The 27,799-nt window shown below is 34.6% G+C and overlaps 2 protein-coding genes across 3 annotated transcripts in view; both read right to left on the reverse strand.

The window, feature by feature from the left end:
- Positions 1–23,411, reverse strand: part of LOC128242889 (neural-cadherin-like) — a 58,415-nt gene extending 35,004 nt beyond the window's left edge. The window contains exons 1-2 of one of the 2 annotated variants that reach the window (XM_052960291.1): positions 23,284–23,411; positions 18,988–20,085 (exon numbers count right to left, since the gene is read on the reverse strand). In XM_052960291.1, the coding sequence (XP_052816251.1) occupies positions 18,988–20,053 (1,066 nt within the window). In that variant the 5' untranslated portion in view covers positions 20,054–20,085; positions 23,284–23,411. Of the gene's footprint in view, positions 1–18,987; positions 20,086–20,678; positions 20,769–23,283 lie in introns of those variants that run through there. The other variant, XM_052960289.1, reaches the window with a different exon arrangement.
- A 3,162-nt stretch (positions 23,412–26,573) lies between these two features.
- Positions 26,574–27,799, reverse strand: part of LOC128243439 (Fanconi anemia group A protein homolog) — a 42,645-nt gene continuing 41,419 nt past the window's right edge. Inside the window, exon 38 of the mRNA XM_052961226.1 lies at positions 26,574–27,438. Within this exon, the coding sequence (XP_052817186.1) occupies positions 27,376–27,438 (63 nt within the window). The 3' untranslated portion in view covers positions 26,574–27,375. The remainder of the gene's footprint in view (positions 27,439–27,799) is intronic.

Here is a 27,799-nt window from a genome sequence, read left to right on the forward strand (position 1 = left end):
ACAATGGGTACGTTTTCCTCTGAAGTCATTTAGAAGCCACTGCATGTAAAAATGCAGGTATTTCAGGGCACAAAGTTGTCAAGATAAAACTTATCAAACCAATGATCAAAGACAGAAAGGAGGAGCAGAGAATTAGGATTAATTTATGGACAGCTTAAACGAGTCGATAAATATACTGCAGTTTGCAAATATCCTTTACAATGGGTACGTTTTCCTCTGAAGTCATTTAGAAGCCACTGCATGTAAAAATGCAGGTATTTCAGGGCACAAAGTTGTCAAGATAAAACTTATCAAACCAATGATCAAAGACAGAAAGGAGGAGCAGAGAATTAGGATTAATTTATGGACAGCTTAAACGAGTCGATAAACCCCGGAATTTTATGGGGAGAGTGCATATATCAGACATTTCCAAAGAACACAGGGTTTATTTATCTACATTTATTTCGTAATTTATATACCATATATCTGCAGAATTTCTTCTTTTCTATGCTTTTCTGTGAAAAAATGGAAAGACATAGTGCTCTATTTCTGTATTTCAATTGCTTGAAAATAACAATAAAACAACATTAGAATTTCAAAGCAATGTCATTTTAGATTTCTAATTTCTGCTCTGACATTGAGGTGAAGAATATTGAGTAAACTTCTTTCGGAAAATCATGAAAGTAATATCACCTAAAATTGATAATAAAAATGAGTGATCATCCAAAATATATGGTATGGGGCGGGTATGCATGTTACCAAAATCTATGCATGGACAGAGATCATACAGATTTTAAAATTGATGGAATCATATGATTTTATAAATTGTACGGACATCCTTCAGGGATTTGTGACCAAGGCATACCTGACTGGATATGACATGTAGATCAGAGGTTTGAAATACATCACTCCCTTTTACTCAAATTCTCCCTACCTTCCCTGAAATTTCTATGATAAAAAAAAACAATACATCTAGGATATCAAGAATAATGAGGAACAGCATATTGACCTGATTGTCAGGATATCAGTCTTACTCACTCCATTGTTTAGAAAAACTCCAGGAACAATAACTTGAGTTCTGTCAACAGGTAGATGCTTCTGGCAGATAAAAGACTTCAAATTGGCACTGATAATTGCCTTTAATTCCTCCAATTACAAGCCAGATGAAGCTGTTATTGCCCCTTCTGGATCAGGTTTTATGGCCATGTCGGACATTTCATGCTCTTTTACACGCAATCACGCCAGGTGAAATCGATTGTCCACAAGATAAAGTCAGGCCCCTGAATTTCACAAACGATTTAAGTCCCTTCTTACATGATCAAGCTCAGTACACTATTTTTGTTTTGGAACTTATTTTTGTGAAATTTTTCTCATTTAGAATCCGAGCCCTCAGACTTTAATTTATTTTAATGATAACCCTAATAAACAATTTTCATATTGTAAACCTGAAAGTTTAAGGAATGATACAACATACTTAAGCTTGTTACGATTAAGATATTCCGAGAAACTGGAGCCAGAAAAATTTCAGTTTTTAACCCATGATGTGAAATGTAATGTGTGAATTTAACTGTATAAGGTATATATATATATATTTTATTATTCAGGGTATAATTAATCAAATGTCAGCTACAAGTGTATAGAGTATAGGATATAATATAGCCTCACATATAACAAGTTAATATGCCCAGTGTTTAAATGTTAACAATAAGTTGTGAACATCTTCAACATTTCCGAATGCCTGGATTCAACGCCACCACTATTTTTATATCAGAATTCTATGTAATCAATTCTGATATTAATGGGGTTTTACAGCTTTAAAACACCTGCAACAGATCAAATGAGATTTTCCAGACTCTAGTATTGATCATTCAAAGACATTGAAAGAAAGTGAAGAAAAAACACATATGATTACTGCTGCTAGAGAAACTGTTTCATCCATGAACTTAATGAATATGTGCAATTATAAGGACACAAGCAAACCGAATGAAGTGGAAAAATGCATGAAAAAAAGTTTCATCTCAAATTGTATGGCTTCAATATCATACCAGGAGCTCATGTAACAATTAATGGGTAGTCTTGAAATGCATGAAGCCATATTCGGCACATTTCTTGACTTCCCTATAAAATAAACATGGAAGAAAACATTATAAACCCACTATCATAGCATCCCACATGCAAAATTCATAAGCATGGTTTTAATAAGTTTGATCTTGTCACATTATCAGTAACTAGGGAATAGAACTGTTGTTTTAGCAAACATTGATCTGCTGGATACATCAATGTTGATCCTAGGGGTATAGTTTATGTCCATCTGTCAGCAGCTACACTGACCAGTGTCCAGTACATCAACACCACCTCTGAGCAGCCAGCATCATCATCAGCTTTTATGAGAATATGAAAGGCCTTCATCTCAGAACTCAGTGGTGAAAGAAAACATCACAGTTTTCCCTGTATCTTCAGACATCAACACTTGTACAAACAAACTATAGCAATTTGAGTTCTGCAGCCCAGACATTGTATATAGGTCCTGACCAGTAAATTTTGCCTCGGTCTGACTTAACTTTGTAGTGGGGTCATTCCCGACAGACAGTTTTCATGTTCATATGTAAAAAATAATGAACATTTAATCTTTATCAATTATCAAAAACAGCTTATAAGTAAAAAAATAAATATTTTGTTTAATAGAAAATCCTGATTTATCAATGATATTTTCAAATAAACATGTTTATAAATCGAATGTCGTTTTCGGCAGTGTAGATGTCAGAATGCCGTTCCTCACTAAGTCAAACACCGTGCAGCATTTGCCTATCCTATATTTGCAAAACATTACCATTTGTATATTATTGTATATATATATATATATATATATATATATAATATATATCGTGCAATATTTTAAAACTCTAAGGATAATTTTTTTTTATCAAAATCGGAATGGTTTCTATTAGTCTGTATGTTCCAAACAAAAATCTTAAATTTTAGAACATTTTATTTGATTCCAACATTAGTACCGGTATGGTCCGAAAAATAGGCATTGCCAACAATCGACCAATCAAAATTTATATTACAAATAAGTGGGAGTGTCAACAAATGATGTCATTAAAACTTCATTTTGGAGAAAAATCTGGCAAATTTAGTAACTGGTTACCGGGTAATATCTTATATTACCATATACCTTATTATTCCTTAATTGTCAATTAGCAAAATAGGCTTTAAAAATGCAAGCTTTCAAACAAAAATTGTCAGACCGGCACATTTTCATTCGGACTGACAATTAACATCAGAGGCTGTCGGTCAAAATGACCAAGTCTTTTTCTTAACTTTCGCAATGTCTGGCTGCAAATTGTATAAAAGTTACTCACAATTAAGTTATATTTTGGCTTGTTTACATAGTAACATGTCAGCTAACTTTAACGAAAGCATTACTAAACCAGTTTTATACAATTGGCTGCTGTTAAAGGTCAGGGTAAACAAAATATACTAAGAAAACAGTGAGACCATCATAAAGTGTCATGTTGAAAAAATGGGTTCACAAGAACTGGAAATCCAAACAGGTAGGCACAGCACAGCATTATACATGTATACAGGGTATATGGCACTTCTGTACCTAGCAATTAACAAGCAGTTTGTCCTGTACATACCCAGGTCTGACCTATCATTAAAACTGGACAGCTGCACAAACTAATAAACCCCTTCTGCATCTACCCCAATAAAACACAGGGATGTGCATCAGAGCATACAGTACCAATTACAAGCCAATTACCCCCACCAGGACCGGCCTCAGACGACCCCATGCCCAGAGGTCAGCTACAATATGTCATAAAATGTGATTTATGCCCTTAATTATTTGCCTTTATCACTCCATGGCACTTATTCTTCCTACAATATTTACAAAACATAAAGGGGGGTTCCATGGGAATTGCTATTAAACAAATACTGATAATGGCAAACAGGCATTACAATTCTCACTGCCATTGTTTAAAAAAATCAGACTTTTCTTTGCTTTTTTATAAGATCCATTATAGGCTTCCAGTTCACCAGAAAAGCTAAACTGATATTAATTTTGTTGTACTGCCACATGTTGCATAATTGCACTTTAATATCAGGTAAATGTGCATGCACTCTGGCTCTGAAATATTTCTCATCCCAAATATACCTGCAAGATGGTGTTTGAAGATTAATCTGTGGTAAAATATATCAATTAAATTATGGGGCTGAGACATCTTTCTGGATATGATTTCTTGGATCTAGACATAATATCTGAAGAGCGTTATTTATTAATAGTGGCAAAATCACTCTTTCCTCATGCACATACATGTATAGATTATAAATACCACCAGAAAGGTTATTTATATTCTTTTATTATGTAACAAGACTATATATTAAATTTCTACACGTTTCCCATGTGCACAGGTATTTTGATGCGTTTTTAATTTAATTACAGCATACTATAATATATCACACTGTCTGCATGAAAATATGGCTGAATCTGGCGAATAATATCGGAGAAAAGCAAAGAGCATATTCTAAGTTTCGCTCATCTTATGGTTGCTCTTCCATACCGTAGTGTTGCAAAATGAGAACCCTTGTTAAAGAAAGGTAAAAAGAAAGTTAACGATGAACCCCGGGCCCTCACAATAATCGTTGGATTTTGGCAGCCTCAGACAGGACTTTGAATCAAGTTAAATCAAGTACACGGCCAGTAACACAAATCAAGTACACGGCCAGTAACGCCAGCTCCACCACTTTACAGTGGTGCAAAGAAAAAGAGCTGTCGACACTTCCGTGGTGGAGCTGTGCCCTATGTTTACATGAACAAACATGAGTATGGTTTATATTTTATTTGATAATTTCATTTAACGGACATATTTCAAAAATCGGAGAATGTGGTACCGTGTAAGAACACTTCTACTGCAAGCTGGTTACCATTTCGTTTTAATATTGTGCAAACTGTGGTATCAGGAGCTTTTCTCTTCCGAATCGGACATTTGCATATTTTGAGATGAAATTGCAGAGCAAGTACAATTCGGTGCTTACCCACCCCGTAAGAACATTCTCACGCATGCAAACATAACTGTTATGCATATATAGTACCTATGCCAGAACACAACAAAACTGATAAGCACTTTTTAAAAAGGAAATATGCACATATTTATGAAAGTGGTGACCTTGTTAATGGTTGTTAATACGTTCTTTCGGTGCTTAACATGTCTTAGACACGTTTGTATCAGGTTCTTACCACGTCCTGTCAGGTTCTGAACAATGATCATGTATAAATACCGGATTTTAACGCCGCTATTACTTCTTTTTTTTACCAACGCTAGACATTAATGAAGGAAGGCCAGTTATAAATAGGTAGAATATGGTAATTCCATCTCGATCACATTTACAAATTTATTCAAGTCATAAGAATGTAATGAGGACGTGATAAGCTCTTGGTAAGTGTGTGGTGCAATCGACCTGGTCGTAGTATTAGAACGGCACAAAGAACGCATTGGACTAGGTGCGTGTGTATTAAGAATACATTGAACATGGCGTGCATGTGTCAAGATGCGCGCAGTAAGAACGTATTTGAACTGTGTGAGACGCATTGAATGCCTGTGTCCTCGCTGCGTTTGTCGAAATTGCGAAGATGTAGATCGGTCTTCATGGTCTTGGTCTGGTGTGATGGTGGTATTACCAATATAAGAGTTGCCACTACTTTCATATAAAAAAATACTGCGCAAGTTAATGAAATGAACATATGAATTACAAGCAACTAGGGCTGATAGTCCATACTTATATACATCAATATAACACTGAATCGTCAACCAATCAGTGTGCAAGAGTGATAAAGCTGTTTCCATGGCATCATATTTTATATTTCATATTAAAGATGATTAATATTCATTAATATTAAAACTTTGTCACCCAAAGCAACCCTAATCACATCAGTCAATCTGCAGATTATTTGCATTTTATGCGAATAGCTGGATGCCAACAACTTCCGAATCATAATTTATATATCATAAATGAGTCATCCTGATTATATTTTGCATGGAAATAAGAAATGCTATTCCAATTGAAAACAAGTGTGGAACGATCTTATAAATGTTTTTATTAAGCAATTCTAGGGCCATTATTACTCTGAAGTAACTGTGAATTCATATTATGTTTTATGATGAGTGAAAAAAATTGTAGAGATTTCAATTTCACAATACAATTAATCTTAAGGGTGCAAACATCTTGGGAGATGTTTTCTGCCAACTGCTGACAAAATGATAGCTGACTTCACGAGAATTCCATTAGAGCAAACAATATTTGGAGACTTGTCAGAACGACTGTAACCTTTCCTGTATTTTCCCTTTCCTTACTTGCAGACACTGTCATATTGATTTGTGGAATTTTTGTCTCCAGACATGGAGATTCTCCAGTCATAAATGGCTCTTAACATTTTCTTCATTCCCTTAGCAAGGCATTTCTTAAAGGGGCTAGACACCAGATGGTCCTGAAATCGGCAAATACATTATTTCCACAAAACAAGCCAAGAATTGTCAAAAAGAGCTTAGTACTGAAGTTTGAGGCCAATCATACATAATTTTACATGATTAAAAGAATATTTTGTCGCTGTCTCAGCTGAATTTACACATTTAAAGATAGCAGGTGAATGTCAGATGATTATAGTACAAATACATATACTGATGCTATTTTTAAATTAACTGGGATTTACGAGGTAGACAACGAAACCCGGTAATTTTCAAATTAAAAAAAAACACAAACAAGGTGAAAGATAAATGTGACGTAAGCGATGTCATACATCAGTAAGTAAGATTCAAATAAATTTTATGCACGTTTTTGACAATTTTCTTTTTCTTCTTGAAATGGTATCATCTGGTGTCTCATAAGTCCTTTTAAGACATTAAAGATAATCATAACTGAGCTGAACACGGACTTGCATCTGGCAAAAACAATAACTAAAATTTAAAAATTCTCAAAAAAAAAATAAAAATAATAAAGCACCACATATCATTTGTATGCAACAAAAAAAGGGAGGCAACAAAATAAATTGTAATGTACTACAACTCCAGAGAATGAATGAAACAAAGCAATTATAATAACTATATATACTCGTTACTGGTTCAGCCCTTGCCATCTGAGAGCAATGGAAACCATGTCTTCAAGTGTCAATCAAGACCAGAATGAGAAATCTTTTGAACAATGTTTTAATGAAAAACCTGAGATCTTCTCTTATCAAAGTCACTCAATATGGATGAAACAAGCAGCAGGCTTTGATGGGCATGCATCCCGGAATTCTAAACAGTTTCCATGACACCAAGAAGGAAATGAAATTGAATTGCCTGGCATCAGAGTCACAGCAGACAAACATCAAAATGTTAATCATAGAATTTATTGTCATAATACTAGTTTATGGTAATGCCTGGCTGGATTTTGTTACTACTCATTTGACATTATGATAACAAAGGAAACTTGTGGAACAGAGGTTATATTATTAGGCTGAATGTGTGTCATTTTTTCCAGAGACTGGCATTGTAGGATGTATAAGCATTAAATTTTGACACAATTACAAAATTATTTCAGAATATCCCCAGACAGGAACTATATGTGCAAGTTATAGTCATGTCTGGGGAATTATTCTGAAATAACTCTGTATTTATAATAATGGTTGAAATATTTTTTAACCAATGAGATTGGCAGTGTTTTTCAGTAATATTTAACTTTAAAAGGTTGAATCACCGCGATTTCAAAAAAATTGTCCATAAGCATCATTAACGTCTTAAACAGTGCTATAATAAGAAGTATGCGGGTATTTGCCATTAAATACTGCTTACGCAGATTCAATGCACAATATCTTAAAATGCAAAATATGTTTAGTTGCGCAACTGTCAAAAATATTACACATAAATCACCCAAATCAAAAGCTTTACATGTCGATAAAATGCTTGTCCTTGTATAAAGTTATAACGGAGCAAACGTCAACATCTATTTCATCCTGATTATTTAAAAAGTTATAATAAAACAATGAAAATGGTATTGTTAGCTATAATATTTATATTTATATATTCAGATCCAATTCATCATCAAAACCTGATTTTCAAATCATTTTAACATATAAATGAACCTAACCTAATAGAACCTAACCTCGTGAACTTCTTTTGATGAACTTGATGAACAGTTCATGAAAAATTCATCAACTTTGGTTCATGAACTGTTGATAAACTTCGTTGATGATTTTTTCAAGAACTTGATGGACAGTTCATGAATGTTCATCAGTTCATGAACAGATTCTCGACAGGGTAGTTTGTTGACTCAGGGCATTCAATCTTCATTAATTTCAAACATTTAAGAGTTTATAAAGACTTGGTACACATACATGAACAAGATAATAGAATTAAGCATTTAATTATTCTGAGCTATTAAATAAGATGCAGGACCGTGCATTATTGGGACATTAAAATTATTCAGTTCTCTTTCATAAAAAGCATTCTTTCTAAAAAATTGTCAAATGTGAATTCCAGACAAATCAATCATGAAATTTACATTTTTCACAAAAATATCTGACAAGAAGCAATCAAAAATCCATCTTCAGACACATTCATTTGCATGTGTTTAGGAGTTATTTTAATTTGCCTGACAGTGTGCTCTACCCAGACCTGGAAATTCCATTAACAAGACTCCTCTTGTAAAATGCATAAATTGCTCTTGAAAACTGTTCAGGATCATCTTTGCATGATTTCTACAAGTTTGAGGACAGAACAAAAGCATTGTCTGAGGGTCATATTTTCAAGAAATTATGGAAATGATTGCAACATGTTATGTCTCTCTTATTGTCTGTCAATCAGATGTGTTTTCATATTCTAAAATCTTTAGAGCTGTCATTATGTTTATCTTTTCTCAAATTAAGTTTATTACAACTGAGTTTCTAAAGACTTGAAAGCCTGAAAACACAAACAGACAGGAGCTGTCACTGTATGTGATGAATGCCCCCAAAAGTGGTATTCATATGTGAGTCAAAGGTAATTCAGAAAGGGAGAATAATAGCAATAAAATATGTGGATAATAAAAGGAATTGAGATGGACAAGAGAAAGTTACAGCCCTGACATGACCACCTATACTTCATGTGCTTAAATGCTGGATCCCATAGCTAACAAACACTAATAGTTAACAAACACTAAGTGTGACCTTGACCTTAAAGGTGGGGACATGGGTCGTGCACTCGACTGGTCGTCTTGGTATGTCAATCACATGTGGCAAGTTATTTTGTTAAAATCAATCCATACAGCCTGGACATAATCACACATAAAAAACTGAATCTATTAAAAACTTCACACTTCTTTAGACTCATGTAAAATAAGTCCATTAGACAAACAGAAAGGAAAGACATTATGTCCATATCAATCAGACTTGCCTCAATGCTGTGGAATTGATTCCAAGGAATGCATGTCCCCTTTAATGAAAGTGTGGTGTGGAAAAAGTCATTTTCATGCCTGCATTGAGGGTCACAAGAGGAATGGTGCGTTTTAATTAGCATTGTAGCCATCGCCTAGGGGAAAAGCCTGACCACTTCTTTTAGGCTTTCTTAGATGTTTCCTTTGAATTGACATGAACAAACTGCTCTTAAAGCTCTGTCATGTAGATGCACTGCTTTTCTACAATAGAAACTTAGGCAACCATAATTAGCAAATCAGCAGTCTATGGCATCATAAAATCTGGTTGTATTCCAGACAATCTGCTGTATGGGGTGGACAAAGCTGCTCTGGACAAAGCTGGACAGATGGGACAACAACACCACCCAGAACTAATCAATATCCAAGGTGTACTGGGAGCTCTCTAGTTTCAGGGTGGGTCTAGACAATTTCATTATTATGGAAAAGAACTGGATCCTAAAACAATACACTCAAGTGAAATTGTGTAAAGAACAAACAATTTGTTGGCATCCTAAATTTTAGTAATTCAAAATTTTGTACGGCAATTTGTGCAAAAAATTAGTTTGAGTGCATGCCCCAAAACGTACATCTGATTCTCATTACAGCATGTACTCCAGACTTGAGAACATTTTGTAATAAGGTAGAGGGGGCTTCAGATTTGTTACAACCTAATAAAGGCAAAGTTATGTTAACTGTGCTTATAAAAGAAAAAGAAAATAGGGTTTATATTCAGATTCAAATCAAGACACAACATTAATGATTCAACAGTACACACAGCTTGACCCACTTTCTGTTTCCCTTCGCAGATTTTCGCTGTCGCGGCCAACTCAATGAATATATGAACAGTCTTCGGCAGCATTCGGAGGGTGATCAGTCGAATGAAGAATTAGGAATGCTAGGTTCCTCGGAGGGGTTAACTCCCCAGACACATGATAAGAATCAATGCTAAAATAAATTTTGTTTGAATAAAAAATTCAATTGATGAAGATGGCTGCAGTAAATTGTTATTTTTTTTAGATCAGCTTCCAAAAAAATATTTAATGCTACATTACGTTATTACTTTTTTTTTAAAACACAAATTGGTGAATTTTATTTTCACATTAGTGAAAACATTGAAGTACAATTATGTACGTATTTTAAATGGAGCCAAATTTCATTCCCTAATTGGTCAGTGAAGCGGGCACACAAATGAAGCTCCCCAGGCAGACAAATGGCTTTAATCATTTCATCTTGCAGTCTTTTATAGGCAAGGATTTTGTTTATTTAAGCTAAATCATTGAAAGAAATAATACACAGGCTGGAAAGTAATTGTTTCACATCATTTAACAATAAGAAAGCTTTTAACACATCAAAGGCCAATAAATAACTTGGATTTTAACACCCGATCTCCATTTTACAATGTAAAGTAGACGTACAGTAACAAATGAGGAATACAATGCTCTCTACATCATCTCTCTGCTAATTGCAACCAAGCAAAATACCATATTTGGATACCCCGCTGTTTCATTTCACATTTTAAGGATAATGTCATGGTAACAATTTTAAAATCAAAATTTGTCAGATTTAAATTTGCACTACTAATGATTAATACCTTCCTAAAATCAAATTTAATGCTTTAGAAAAGACATTGCATCATTTGGCTTATTTATCTTCACGTGTTTGTGTATCAATGTTCCAAGAATTACAGTAAACCAAACTTAATGCAGCAAGCCCGAAACCTGACTATTGCGCCAAAATATTGGGCCTGCAGAAAAAAATAATTTGGGTGAGGTGGTAACAAAAAGAACCAATAATTCACTGAAAACTAGCTATCGCAGTGACACTCTGGCAGTTTTGTTGGTATTTTCCCCACAATGTGAGCACAACAATGGCCTCCATGCTTTAATTTCAACCACTGGACTCCTGCATCATACAATTACTTGGGCAATCAATCAAAACAGTTCAGCTCGCCATTTCATCCAATTTTTTTCGAATTGGTAAGAAATTTTGGAAATCACATCCTTCTGTGTTTCCTCAGACGAAATATGTGACAAACATGATACATATTTCTTTTTTAAAGAAACCCATTTTTTACATTTACTGTATGCACGCCTGTCCATTCAGTTCATGAACTTTTCTGTACATTTAAATTGGAAATTGGAATATTTTGTTTAACAAGAGGCCCAAAAGGGCCTATGCTCTACTGGCATGGCTTTTGTGGTCATATCAATCCAGAGCATGTATGTATGTATGGGTAAAAGGCAACAGACATATAGTTTATATTTTGTGTTTGGGTTACCTGAAAACGTAGCACGTTCAACATCTGAGCCCAGAGATTATTGTAAGCAGATTAGTTGCATGAACTATTTTAATATGTGCCAAGTAAAAGTCATCTGACAAAAAAATTTCTGTAGTTTTAAATAAAAATTTCTGTAGTTTTAAAAGTTAAAAAAAGTTGGTCAAAGTCAAGGGCATCCTAGGACAACATTGATCAATTTGAACAAACATTCACAATCAATTGTGCTGAGATGGATGCACGAACACACAAAAAGATTTTCAAACCTTTCCAGATTTATGTTTACCAAACCTGTGAACCCTGGGTGTGGCCAGTAATGACACCAGGTGCATAACTTAAACATTCACAACCAATTTTGTTAAGATGAATGCGCAAACTACAGAACTTAAAGCTAAAAAATGGCCTTTGGGCTTTCAACAAGAATAAGGCAGAGTAATTCACAAAATCAGCTGCAGAAGCAAAAAGCAAATTGTCTCTCAAAATCCTAGACTTGCAAATTGTCTCCCTTAATTCTAGACGTGAATTTACATGTACATGTAAACTTGGCTAAAAATAGAATTCGCTCATGCAGACCTGGCTAAAAATAGAAAGCATTTCTTTGAAACTTTCATGGCCCATAATCTAGGCATTCATTGCTCTAATCTATATCTAGATACTGTACAAGTTTCATCGAGATACAATCAAAACTGAAGACTGTATCGTGTTCACAACCAATTGTTTACACAATAGCATTTTTTTATACTATCAAGGGCCATAATCTAGGCATGCATGGGCGGATCTGGCTGGTTTTCGAAAGGAACCCAGCTGTAATGGATATCTAGATACTGTACAAGTACTGAAGACTGTATCGTGTTCACAAGCAATTGTTTACAGACGAACAGACGCACGACCGCACGGATGCACATACTACGTACACATTACCATCGCATAAACTCTTCTGGCCTTTGGCCAGTGGAGCTAAAAATGGATAGATAAAAGTGTGTTTTTTCAAACAAAGATGTATCGCTTCTGTTTTACAAAGCCCATCAAACTTTTAAACTCATGGATGTTTTAGCAAGTGGAGGAAAGATCCTGTTCTCATTATTTCCGAATCAGCCATCAATCCTGCCACCATGTTTTTCTCTCTGAAACTGTTTCCTGAATCTAAGATGTCACTCTTTGTTAATGGCTTCCATAATGATGAAGAAATCTTTCATATGAAAAAAACACAGTTGATAGTCTGAAGTACTAATTGACATGCAGTAAGGAAGCTGTACATGTCTCTAAGGGGTAAAGTTCACGGCTGACAGCATCGCTGTATTTGACAGTATTTTACAGCTAAACAATGGAAATTATTGGAGAATAAACAAGCAACAGCAATAAATTTTGCCCATTTTACATGTTCAATTCATTAAAGAGAACAGAACTAAAATAATTCATTCCCACCCCCACCCCACCCCACCCCCACCCCCTCTATCTGTAAATGTCACTTCTGAAACAGGATTACAGGCAAATTTAAATAATTGAAGACATAGGGTTATTGCCCCTTCCTTTTCACATCAAAATGAATTCGCTAACCTCAAATATTGGCTTAAAAAAAGAAATTGCCCATAAAAATAACTAAAAGGTAAACAGCTTTTATTTTTACATCATGATAAGAATTTCAAATGAAAATCTACCATTTTTGTGACAATTAAATATTCTGATTTCAATGATTTCTGCCGGGAGCATTTATCTCTTATTGTACAGTCAGTAGATCTTAAGATCGGTAGCCTTTAATTGTAAAGCTGTAATTGTATCATGTTTAACAAAGTTCATTTTTTTGCTGAATAAATAAGACGATTTGCTCCATGTTCATCGAAGCTTGTTGTTATATATATATATGAATATTACATGTAGACCATATTTGTTCAAAATCATTTTTCTTTTCAACCTTATGAATATTACATGTAGACCATATTTGTTCAAAATCATTTTTCTTTTCAACCTAACTGTAACAGTACATTTTATTTAAATTAAATACCGTAATGGCATAATTAATTAAAATAACAATCTAATTAATCAACAATTGCATAAAATGTAAATACATTTTGAACAAACATGTATATGGAAATCCAATCCTGAATGATAAGAGTAATATTTTTATTTCCTTTAATTGGAATAAGGATTAAATCTAAATTTTAATTCATGTTTAAGGATTCTGTCCAATCTAGCCCAACAAAACAAACACAATTTTACAAATAAATGTGAACATTTAATGTTATGCATTTTTTATCTTATGTAAATTGTTAATTAAAATAGCAAATTACTGTTAAAAATTCATTTCCATTCTACAACATTGAAAGAGTTCATTTGCTTAAAAGACTACTATTTACAATTCAATAGATGGTCTTAAAATTGTTTGAGAAAGGATTTATGGTGAAAAACATTTCAACAAGAGTAAAACCATGAATCTCACTTTTAATCAAGTAGCAAACTTTGGTGAACAGATTTGATTAAATAGCCCATTCTTGACAATGAATTGTTCTGCATTCCACTACTGCATATATTTATCTATAAACTTTGAAATAAAAACAGAATTGATTAATTTAAAAAAAAAATCATCCTATAAAGAATTTCCATGTCTTTGGGTTTACTTTTTTTGTTTTTGGTGGACATTCCAAAGCCAGTTTTATTTCCTTTCAATATCTGATGTTGGATGAGCAAAAAACAAGCATCCATGGAAATTGGCACAAGTATTTATACAGGACAAAATAAACACAAGTTCATTGCCTTTCAAATGTTAAACTTTCCCCAAATCCCTTCACATACATTTTTTGTTTTCTGGATTGCACAAGAATGTGTAATCTAATCTAACAATTGTAATTAAGGGTTAATTGTTTATCATCCCAGGAAATTACTCAGCTGATAGGGTCTGCCACAAGCATGTAAACACTTGCACTGGGGCTTTGTTGTAATCGCAGTCAGCTATTAGTTTCATTCAAGAAATATTTATTTCTATGTTTCTTATTTCATCTTTCCTACCTCTGCAAGCATCGGATTATTGATAATTCTCTGCAACATACTGTAAGTTAAAAAGTATGTTAAAAGTCACGACATGTAAAGTTAGTTTAGTAGCAATCAATAAACATTCCCTTTGTTGTCCAACACTTATCTGAGATTAGGCTAGATTATTAATAACATTTACTAACCCACACTTATAGTCAATACACAAATCAATGAGTAACATTGAATTTATTCCCACCAGAACATTAACTTACATGAACATTGTTATCGTTGTCAAATGAAACCACAACTTCATGTTTTAAAATCTGTAGACCACACAATGTATGTATTTTGGTGCTAAAAATATATTTTTATCAAAACATAAACAATTCCTATCAAATTTAGCAGTCTCTCAAAGAAAGTGTGAGTCAGGCTGTCATGATACGCCTGCTTTAGCTGCTACATGTATCTCTAATCCTAGTATCTATAGATCTTTTCCATCCAAAGAGTATGCTACGCCCTGTTTTTTTCCCAAAGAGTATCCACTCAATTGCAAAGCCTATTTCAGCAATGGCTCCTCTTCAAAATAAAATATATTAATATCTTACTCATCCATATGTATGCTTGGCCATGAAGGAATCGTTTTAGACCAAATCAAATGCCTTTTGATAAGCAACAATTTTAACTCCTTGACTTTTACCGCAATTACGTGCATTACCTACAGATGTTCAAACTTCATATCATTATTATCTACTTGGAACTTCAATTTGAGAAAAAATACAGCAACCTAGTTATCCCAAACTAGAAATTCCTCACCTGATGGAGATTCAAGGCAATAAAACACAAGTGTTCCAGTCCTGCTCTAGAGGAAATTATCTTGTTGCCACTTAATGATTATTGCATGCTGCTATAACATAATACCAGGGCAGATATTTAGAGTTTGCTGATAACATGCAATTGCTGAATATAACACTTTCATGTTTGATTTGCAGAGAAAGGGTGGTTCCAACAAGTATTAAAGAAAAGAATGTGATATTTTGCAAAGACTACCTGACATTCTGAAAAATAAACAAGCTTTACAATAAGAACATTTCATTGTTTAGGCAACTACCGTAAATGCCCTATAAGCGGCGCCTGGCATATGGCTTTTAAAAAAGAAACCATGACCCCTCCATCATACATATTAAATCCAGACTACACTTGTAACAATAGCCACCACCTAGATGGAAGGCGGAGTCAAAGGCCAATGATAGACCAATTAGCGATCAATATCTGCTTCAGTATCATACATGACAATACACAACTTAAGGCAAGAATGAGAATATTTCGCTCTGTTATCAACGTTAGTGGTGTGTAACCTAAATTATACGTTATGCATGACGTCAGCAACCTGAGTGGGAGCTCTATAAACAACAAGAGCTGTCACAGAGACAGCGCACTCGACTATTCCGCCGCTTTTCAGTGTAAGGATTGAAAAGTTTTGGCGAAACATGGATCACTGTAAAATTAGATTAGATTTTAATGCAATACATGATGTATTTGCCGAGATATTAACATAAATGTTGTTACATGCACAATTTTAACCAGAATTTCTAAGTCAAATAATAAAGGCCCATTATTTGCATTAAATTCAAAAAAGTGTTCTCTAATTTATTTATTTAGTAGGTTAGATAGTTGGGAATACATGTCTAAAGTTTCAATGCAATACATGATGTATTTACTGAGATAATGACTTAAAGGTGCTTTATACATGCAAAACCTTAACGAAGGTGTGACGCAGACGCCGACGCCGCCGCTGACGCTTAGGTGAGTAGTATAGCTCTCCTTATTCTTCGAATAGTGGAGCTAAAAGGTGCCAATGTAATGGTTTTCATGGGATCATATTTAATCTTTTTTAATTTAAGAATTAAGGTTAGCATTGTTCGAGAATTGCAAAATTAGAAAATAGACCCACAAAAATGCCGCCTGCACATCAATGAAGGCATTTACTGCATGTGATCTTCTGTACATGTATATTGCAACTGATGAAAATAGAATCTGACACACTAGTGGAACATTAAACCACTAATTAAATGGAAAATGCCTCTTTCATCTGTCTCACTATAGAGTAGTTTCAAAGAGCTTCAAAGACAATGCCAACAAACTACTCAAGATCTTGTCTTGAAGGAAATGTGTCCCCAAAGCTAACCGAGTAACAATTGATAAAATTCGGAGACAATTTCATTAAGATCAAGAAGCAGGCTGGTGGAAGAGAAATTATAAATGCCATGAAATACTGTGATCAATACACAACTGTCACATATTTCTTTCAGTGCTTTTCTAACTGGTGGCATTCTCTAAATAACTACAGATCTTCAGCTACAGCATAGGGGTGAAAATTCGTTAAATATCAATACTCCAGACGATCTCAAACTCCTTTAACTGCTTGTGTAATTTACAAATATGGCTTTCTTTGACAGTCTGGGATGTTCAAACAATGTAGCAATCCATAATTTGGAAACTGCAAGCTCAACAATTCTTGGTCTCGATTTTTGCCTCAGACACAAGGGTTGAAATGAAAGTGTGCTGCATCCTGTCCATTTGTGGTAACACCCCTTTCTGCCATCATAGAGGCCAGCATACCTCGGCACACGAAATCTCCTGCCTACAGAGACTTGGATGCTTAAGATAATCAATATTTCTTCTGTTTTGATTAAAACTTATACTAGTCTTGGATTATAAATACATACAAAATTAATATTTGGCAGAATATAGAATTCCAGAACTTCAATTAAACAGGACTCCTAACATTTCATGGCAAATTCACAATATATATATATATATAAATTATTTAACGTCTGATACAATGAGCCCTTTTCTCCCTTAGCATACTATTTCCAACACCCTGCCCTTAAAAACCAACCTTAACCCTAGACATATATATATATAGTTATTACTAACTAAAATCTTAAAGTGACACTCTTACTCAAAATCAAGACATACACATACATGTACGTATAACAAACATCATTTTTGACTAATAAACCTTTAACTACTTACTAAATAATACATTTATGGAAAATATTTATTACTTATAACAAGTTTGTAACCCTGTATTAAAGAACAGAAAACTCAAAAATATTAAATTATTGGTGAATGCTAAAAGATTTACTGTTGTCTCATTTAGTGTTTATGCACATTTCTTTCAAATTTAACTCGGTATCCTTCATAAGAACAATTGTTTTCCACATTTATTCATCCTTTTTTGGAATATTAAAACGACAGTATTAATTGTGGTAAATCTTATGAGGGAGTAAGAGTGCATCTTCAATGTTTCAGCAAATGTTCGGTTGTATCAGCAAGTTACAATTGTATCCCATGGGTTAATTTAACATTAATTCATTTTGACCAGCCAAACTGTGATCCTTTTCCTATACTCTATAAATCAATTATTGTTCCTTCAAGAACAAAGCAAGCAAGGTCTGGCTATCCTGAATTTATAAACAGCTTAATAAATGAGAAATGGTTAGAGCAGTTGTTGAGATGTACACCTTTGATGTGAGATGAATGTTTCATCTGACCCCTGGCACCTCTAGAATGTGTCAACATTGAACAGTTATAGTGCCCAGTAATGTAGGCCTGTGCAGTGTAAACAGCCAGTGTCACTTCAGTCAACATATTAATAAAACCTGCCTTTCTTTACAATAGTACAAATATGAACATCAACTTGAAATGTCTGGCAATTTCAATTCATATGAATTATTAATTTTGAGATTTTTGTAAGGAAGCTGCAGGAACCAACAATAATTAAAAGACAAACATAATTAGGGTGCTGTAGAAAAGGGACAGGAGGACACATAATATCAAGCTGGGATAAACTTAAGTTCTTAACACGATGATTTTGATACAAAATGTTAGGAATTCTGCTAAATATGTAAAGTACATGTATGTGTACATGTAGTTATAGCCATTTTAAGTTTAAAAATAATAATAAAATATTTGACAGTCTTAAGCATATAATTCTATGAAAGCAGAAGGGTGCCCATGCTGGACTCCATACAGGCAGAAGGGTGCAACCAAAACTGGTCCATAACTCTATACATGTAACTCTTTAGGTAAAACCTTACATATTGTAACTCCTTAAATGTGTAGAAAAAAATAATCATATCACAAATGGACTAGACTTTTTAACATTCAACAGTATAAAAATGAACATGTCATAAACTGGAGGTGATTGACACCGAATGACTAATTCAACAATTGTACATAGATTGACTGCACACAACAATAAAATCTTGATAATAAAACAGGGATGACAAAATGAACAAGCGATTCAAGCGTGACTGCCCTTGTTGCATGCTTACCTTCTGGTGTGTTTGTGTTCGTTATGTTGAATACAAGGCTGATTGCTCTGTGGTCTTGGTTTTCATAATCCAAAAACTTGCCCTTTGTGAGGTACACATTGCCTTCTGTGTCCGGGCCCTGGAACATATTCTTCACGCTGGTGGAGACAAGAGCGTACTTCTCCCCAAAAGGTCTGGGCTGAACACTAGCAACTGAGAACAAGAAATTGGAGAATGTGTTGTTTTCCACTTTTTCATATTCCTTTTGAATGGTGGTTGTGGCACGTCTGACAACATGGTGATGTTGGTAGTGTGATGGCTTGAATTTTAAAGCTGTACTTCTAACTTCTATATGAACTAATAGAGGGTCACTTGTGTGCCCTGCTGAATCAACAGCATAAACAGTAGCACTATAGCTACCAGGGTAAAGATAGTCTGATTCAGAATATAGATCACCGGTTTCTGAATCAATGTAGAAATCTGCACTGTTTTCTACAAAATAAGAGATCTTTTCAGTTTGGTCCTCATCAAATGCTGTTATGGTGGTGATTTTATCCAATGACTGGTCTGGCAGTGTGATGACTTGGATGGATGACTGCTTGAAATTTGGTATAACATCGTTTTTGTCAAGTATATGAACCTCTACCTCTGTTGTACATGTACTCACAAAGTCATCTCTACATACTGCTAATATTTCTATTTTGTACTTATCCTCATGTTCCCTATCAAATGAAATGCGTGATGACAAAATATTGTTATATGAATTATAAAATTTAGTTTTCTCTAAACTGAATAATTCCAAATAACTAGCAATTGAATATTCCACAGTTGAACAGTTCTGCACACTTAGTTGACCAACAACACTAATTTTTGTGCCAGCATCTTCATTCTCACCTATCATACCAATATATTTTGATTGCTGAAAGACGCAATGAGTATTGTTTTTAGCAAGAGCACCATTTTTGTAGTTTTTTTCTTCACCTGATTGCAGCAATGTCAGGGAGTCTTCAACAGTTTTTGCTTTAGAGACACCACCCACAACCGAAATAATAATTCCCCACAGGAGTAACATCCATCGTAATTCCATGTTTCTACTGCTTGCAAAGGCAGCTCACATTCCTGCAACAAATGCATGAAAATAAATAGTTACACAGTGGTAATACAACTTGTGTGTACAATAGACTAATATACAATGTATTCTACTTTCATTTAGAACCTTAAATTACACATGTTTGTACGTACTGTTGATACCCAAACAAGGGACATAGACATTGCAAGCTGGTCATAACCACAGAATATATTATGTATATAATAGTATTGATTTGACTTCAATTCTAGATCAACATCATGACTCAGACACATACATGTATACATTGTCATTGTAATTTACAGTCTTTTCTCACTACATTTGCACATAGGCCAAATTTCTGTGCATGAGCACTGCTTTAATCCATCAAATTCATTAATTATTATGCTATTGCTGTCAATTTTTAATCCCGTAATTAGAGCCAAAAAATAAGTGTAATTTTTATGATTTTGAATACTAAGCAAAATCGCTTATTTTCACTTTCAAAAAGCGTTCAATGAACCAGAACAACATTATTGATGAAAATTCCTTCGCATACAATCGTCAATAAATAAATCACACAATAATGTTAAATCTCAATTTCCATCAAAAAGTGAGTATATATTATTCAACAAATACTATATACCCTGCATGTCACATTTTCTAGCGATTTCACCTAAATAACACCAAAAAATAACATCACATCCATACTATATCCTTGTTCGTCAAAGCGCTCGCGCACACTGATTATCATCAGTGAAGGCTGTTACATTTGCCTCCCTAACTTTTCCCGCGAAATGTCAGCAGTTCTCACAGCGCTGGTTGTATGACATTTTGAAAATAAGGTGTTTTCTCAGTTTAATATTGCTTTAAAATATATCATATCCATGCCACACGTAAACCAGGGGCGGACCAGGGTTTGGGGTTTGAGGAGATTGGTTGATTTTAGTCTTGAATGGTGCATTTTTGTGTAACTTAGGCATAATTTCTCTACCATGTTCATGATCATGTTGACGCGAAATGTTTACTTGGGACATTGTAACACGCTATTCTTTTCGTTTATCGATAAAATAACATGATGTTAAAAGTCCTTTCTGCAGAAGTGCATCTGAATGCATGTGAACTAACGGAATCAAATTTGTCCAAGTCAATATCTAAGAAAAATGTATGAAAACAATACACAAGTGTGCACCATTCAAGTCTAAAAATCGCAAAGAAAACAATACAGTATCCCTCCACAACTCCAGGCCCCCAATCCGATTTCGGATTCCCGAAATTGATGCCCCGTCTTACGTCAAATCCTCGTCTGCCCCTGATGGTAACTTTTAGCCCGCAAGAAGAATGCACCACATTCTAAAATGTTAACGAGAACCAAACCTCACACATACATGTATATAAACCACTTCCGGTTTTGGCCATCGTGTGAACATTTTGGGAGAAAAAAATACATTTAAAAATGAAATAATTGAAATCGGAAAGGAAATAATCAAAGTAACAAAAGCTCACACATCATCGTTAAAAAGAAGAGGGGAGACAGTGACTGGAAAACATTAGATGATAAACCGTAAATGAACAAGTTGTGAAACTCAACAAAACCATCCCAAAAATATAACGAAAACCTATACAGTGTACCAGTGTCCAACGCCGTCGTAACTCCCAAAAAGACAAGGAGGGACCGTCACAAAAATCGCACCACCACAGCCTGCTTAAAGGCGCCAGCCGCGGTCCTTCCAAACCCATATAAGCTGTGTATTGGCTAGTTAATATTCTAAATGAAATGTACATTTTCAGGGGCGTAGCTAGCGCTTTATTCATGCAGACTCATAATTGTGCTTGGGGGTCTGGGGGCATACTCCTTTATTATTTGAAAACAATGGTGCAATCTGGTGCATTCTTGACGTTCTTAGGTGCTTTATTTATTACTGGAAAATGGACAGTTTTAGGATAATAAATTAACAAGTTAAATCCCTTTTATCGGCAGATTTTTTTCTCTAAAATAGCAAACAAATAAGCACCGATTATATTAATATTTTTCTATACTTTTTGCCATTGAACTGTATAATTACATTTTCAATGTCAATGTCCATGTCTATAACAACATGTAATGTCAAGAACGAATTTTGTAACTTTAACTGAATTGTTTTATTTTTTTGTCAGAATCATGTGGATTCAGCCATGTACTCGCGTTAAACATCACTCTCCAAACATAAACAAATCAGCCAAATCAGCAAAACATAAGTGGTACTTTCAGTTTATCCCAACCACCAGGCTTTCCGATGATCATTTCACAAGAAATAGAAAATCCATTCGGCAACAAGACTCTTATAGACATTGGAGCCAGACAAGACGTTTCAGTGATGTGTGTGTGTGTGGGGGGGGGATACATAATTATGTAAAACAATGCACATCGGCAACCACGATCCCAATAAAACCTGGGCCTTATATATATATATATACACATTTTACACATCTATCAGAGGCAATGTTTCTCACCCTGTACAAGACGATGATAAGACCACACATACGTGCTCCAAAGTACAAGAAGGAGCCATCGGAACTGTGCACAGATGAAGTTCATGAAAAGTCAGAGAAATGACGGGTAAGAAAGAAATATAGGATATAGGAATATGTGAATAGGAATAATTAGAAACCCCAACTCTTGAGAATAGTAAACAACACAAGGACGATCCTGGTTCAAGTTAACAAATCATAAAATAAATAATCATACAAAAAAGTGTATAAATGCATAATGTTTCAAGTTTTTGATAGAAAGACCGTGAATAAAGGGACACTTTGGGCATCAGTGGTGTGGAGTGTAAATTTAGTTTTTTGTTGTTGTTTTTAAAGACCGGTGTAAATAGCTGTATATATGTATATGAAAACTAATATATAAAATCCGTAGTATATCGGCAATTCCAAAGCAAACACAACTGAATGGACCTGAAACAGGAATTGCTTTTGCAACGAGATTACGGGGTGCATCGGATCCGGTCTCTACAACTACATGAACAATATGTTTCCGCTTCGTCAAAAGCCCCCCAAAGTAAAAACACCCAATCTTACACCAAATTCTGGATCAGCCATTGATAAACAGGTGATTAACATTCATGTTCTGTATCATGTCTTCTTTCTCGCATTGTTTTTTGTCCAGTGAAACATACTTGCACATTAGCAATCTGAGCCTTAGACGAGATTTAGAATTAGTAAAAACATGTAAGTCACAATCATAGAATAAAAGTTGGAGTTCTTACCTTTAAACATATATCATCCAAATAGTCAGTTTAAAGATGCAGTGATTTCATCTTCCTATATAAACTATAAACAAGCGGAATAATTGAAATAGCCCAGCATGACATCTTTTTTGTACCAAGACCTTCATTGTGTGCACGGTATTTAACAACAATAACAATCCACATGAACCATTAAGAGGATTACACTGTGACAAAATACGTTCATAAATAAGTACTATTATGCAAAGTATTGCCAGTGTTAAACGTTTGTGAAATGTTTACACCGCATAATCAGGACTAATTTTCATCGGCCGATTTCATTTAAAAATGCAAGTATGAAGTCCACTCACACGCATACTTTTACATACTATTACATGTATGACATGCAATTTCTTTAACAGACATAAAGATCGTTTGTCGGATCGTTACCAAGTTTGCCCGTGCCATATAAAACCATCATGCATTTTTGCCTTTCGAATTTATGAATCTTGATAGTAATGATATAAGTTTCGAAGCAATATGTTTTCCTGGTTATTTAAGACAAATTTGATTTTCAAAATGGTTGCTATGATTATATACACGTTTTTTAACGCTGAATATATGTCACCAAAAGCCAAATCCATCTCCATGTATGCTTCTTGCACATAAATGGTTTGACCTATAGTTAAAGAGTTATTTTCATATTATTGAACGTTAAGCACCATCACTTCTTGAAGAAACAATTGACCTCTTCAGGTGGCCTTGACCTATATTTCTATTGTGACCGGATAACCTCCTCATACTACCTTGACCTTTTATTTCCATTGCGACCGGGTAACCTCTTCATTTGACATTGACTTTTTATTACCATTCTGTTTACAATATACATATTCAATAACTGAACCTTGATAAAAATAAACAAATCAAAAATTCATGAATCAAATACGTATGGTATACTATTTAAGCATACATTACATGTATATTACCGCTCTCTAGAGTGACCTCGACCTAATCCTAAGGGATCTTGTTGTTTTGGGAAAAGAGTGGTGAACATTTGGTGTAAATGTGCTACCTCTGTGTATGCTTCTTGAACATTAATGGTTTGACATTTAGTTAAAAAGTTATCTTCAGATAATTGAATGTGAAGCACCATCATTTAATTAAGAAACGGTTAACCTCTTCATGTGACCTTGACCTTTATTTATATTATAGCTTGGTAACCCCCTCATGTTACCTTGACCTTTTATTTCCAATTCGACCGGGATACTTCTTCATGTGACCTTGACTTTGTATTTCCATTATAACCAGGTAGCCTATTCGTGTTACCTTGACCTTTTATTTCCATTGCGACTGAGCAACTTCTTCATGTGACATTGACATTTTATTTCCATTGTGTTTACAATAAAAATATTCAATAACAGAACCCTGATAAAAAAATAAACAAATTAAAAATGCATTAATCAAATACGTTCGGTACACTATTTATGCATACAATACATGTATATTACCGCTCTATAGATTGACCTTGACCTAATTCTAAGGGATCTTGTTGTTTTGCGAGAAGTGTGGTGAACATTTGGCGTAAATGTGCTACCTCTGTGTATGCTTCTTGAACATTAATGGTTTGACATTTAGTTAAAAAGTTATCTTCATATTATTGAATGTTTACCACCATATATATTTTTTAAGAAACGGTTAACCTCTTCATGTGACCTTGACCTTTTTTCTATTATGGCGGGGTAACCCCCTCATGTTACATTGACCTTTTCTTCCAATCCGACCGGGATACCTCCTCATGTGACCTTGACTTTTTATTTCCATTATAACCAACCAGGTAGCATATTCGTGTTACCTTGACCTTTTATTTACATAGCGACCGGGTAACCTCTTCATGTGACATTGAATTTTTATTTCCATTGTGTTTACAATATAAATATTCAATAACTGAACCTTGATGAACATAAACAAATTAAAAATTCATGAATCAAATACATACGGTACACTATTTATGCATACATAGCATGTATATTACCGCTCTCTAGAGTGACCTTGACCTAATCCTAGGTATCTTGTTGTTTTGCGAGAAGTGTGGACATTTGGCATAAACGTGCTACCTCTGTGTATGCTTCTTGAGCATTAATGCTTTGACATTTATTTAAAGAGTTATCTTCATACTATTGAAAGTTAAGCACCATCACTTATTGAAGAAACCTCTTTATGTGACCTTGATCTTCATTTCCATTATGGCTGGGTAACCTATTCATGCTATCTTGACCTTTATCTTTGATTTGTCATTGTGTTAACATTATAAATATTCAATTGACTGAACCTTAATGAATACAAACAAAATTAGTTTTTCATCAACCAAATCCGGGAAACTCCTTATGCATACATAACATGTACATTATCGCCCTCAAGAGTGACCTTGACCTTTCACTAAATATTGGTGTTTCGCGAAAAACTGTGGTGATCATTTGGCCTAAATGTGACAAAATATTTCTAATTTAGCAGCGTTTTTCACTAGCTGTAGCTTTGTCAGAAGTGTGACCTTGACATAAAAGCTTGGACTTGGTTCATGTTCTTCACACACAGTTACGTGGTGTGGGGCTTAGTGAAAGAAAATGCAATGGGACAGAATTCATACGCCTTGAAAAACCTACATTTAAATACATACTCAAAAGAAGGGTACAGTCTCAATATGTTAAAACCTTCTGAAATATTTAAATTTTACAGCAACACACTCTTAAATTTTGGGAAAATGTCATCAAGAGGATCGTTGTACAAGTGCAAACGTGGCGTCTTTCACACAAAAAAACCACAATTACACATGTATTTTGCAAAATAACAAATTAAAAGTTATACTTATTTCTCAAGGCAGAATGTTTGATTTACCTCACATTCGTCGGGAACCTCGAAAAAAACATTGAATGAAAGAAGCCATGCTTTCTTTAAAGTGTGCAGTGTGTTGCCATGGCAACAAGCGAAACATACTTATATGGGCAAAATACGTTTCCACAGATGCAATAACATTACACAAACTACAACTTGTTTCTGATCATGCCAATAATGATGTGCTTCGAGTAGTGTTTAATTGCATAATTGTAACGTATTGTCATTAATAATGCAAGTTTTATATCATGTAGAACTCTTGAATTAACGAAAATACAACGTACTTCTAATTTATTTCTCATATAAGTACACCCACAATAGCTATAATATGCATTGTGTTACAGGATTTTTTTGATTCTTATGGCTCTTTAAAATGCTTTGCTTGCTGAGTTTTCTTCATAAAGATGCACAAGGATGATGGTAAAAGCAAACTGATAGTATCCATCATCTTTATTCAATAATAACTCGCATTACCAACATTTAAAAACACACATTTAATCATGACATAACTAATAAACAGGTAAACATTTGTAACAATAATAAATTGGCCTTGGTCGAGTAAAATATGTTTAAACATAGACTTGTGAATAGCAGCATAGCCTTGGTAAGGGCAGACTTGTGAATGGCGGCATACCCTTGGTAAGGGCAGACTTGTGAATGGCGGCATACCCTTGGTAAGGGCAGACTTGTGAATGGCGGCATACCCTTGGTAAGGGCAGACTTGTGAATGGCGGCATACCCTTGGTACGGGCAGACTTGTGAATGGCGGCATACCCTTGGTAAGGGCAGACTTGTGAATGGCCGCATACCTTTGGTAAGGGCAGACTTGTGAATGGCGGCATACCCTTGGTAAGGGCAGACTTGTGAATGGCGGCATACCCTTGGTAAGGGCAGATTTGTGAATGGCGGCATAACCTTGGTAAGGGCAGACTTGTGAATGGCGGCATACCCTTGGTAAGGGTAGACTTGTGAATAAGCAGCATCTGTTGGTCTCCATTTAAATTCTGCTATATTTCTTGCAAACCCAGCCAGCAGGTTTAATTTGCTTAGGAATCCACCATATAGTTTAAAGCTGTAATCCCTGTCTAGTTTCAGTATAACATTCTAGTGAAACCAACCCTCTGTAGTCTCAAACCCTCAGACTCCTCGTCTGATAATATGTTATCAAGATTAAAACTTATTAATGAAGCTGTCTTTGACAAAAAATTTTTTGTCTCAAGCTGTATTGCTTGTCAACCCATGATGTCAGGTAGCCAGCCGGTTGATAAATGTCTCTGTGATGGCCGGCCCACAGCTCAACACTAGGTCCTGTAGGGAAAGAGAATTATAAATTTGTGTTAGTTCTAGGCTCAGTCATTTCAATAGGTCTACTATCTTATAACTTTTTTTAATGATTGGATAAGTATGAGACTAGATATGAAAACAAGAGCGAATTCCAATAACACTGATCTATTGTAGTTTATTCAATCCAACAAAGAGAATAGCTGAACAATTTTAAGTATTGTCACTGGCAATATGTGTATACAGTTTCATTAAATATCTGTTCTGGTTTTTGAGTTATGGCCAAGGTAAGCTTTTACATCACTCTGACCCTAACACTGACACCAAGTTTACCACAAAACCTACAAGAAACAACCTAAAAAACTTTTCACTTAACTCACTTGCTTCA

This window comes from Mya arenaria, chromosome 8 (genome assembly GCF_026914265.1).
Source record: "Mya arenaria isolate MELC-2E11 chromosome 8, ASM2691426v1".
Classification (NCBI taxonomy): Eukaryota; Metazoa; Mollusca; class Bivalvia; order Myida; family Myidae; genus Mya; species Mya arenaria.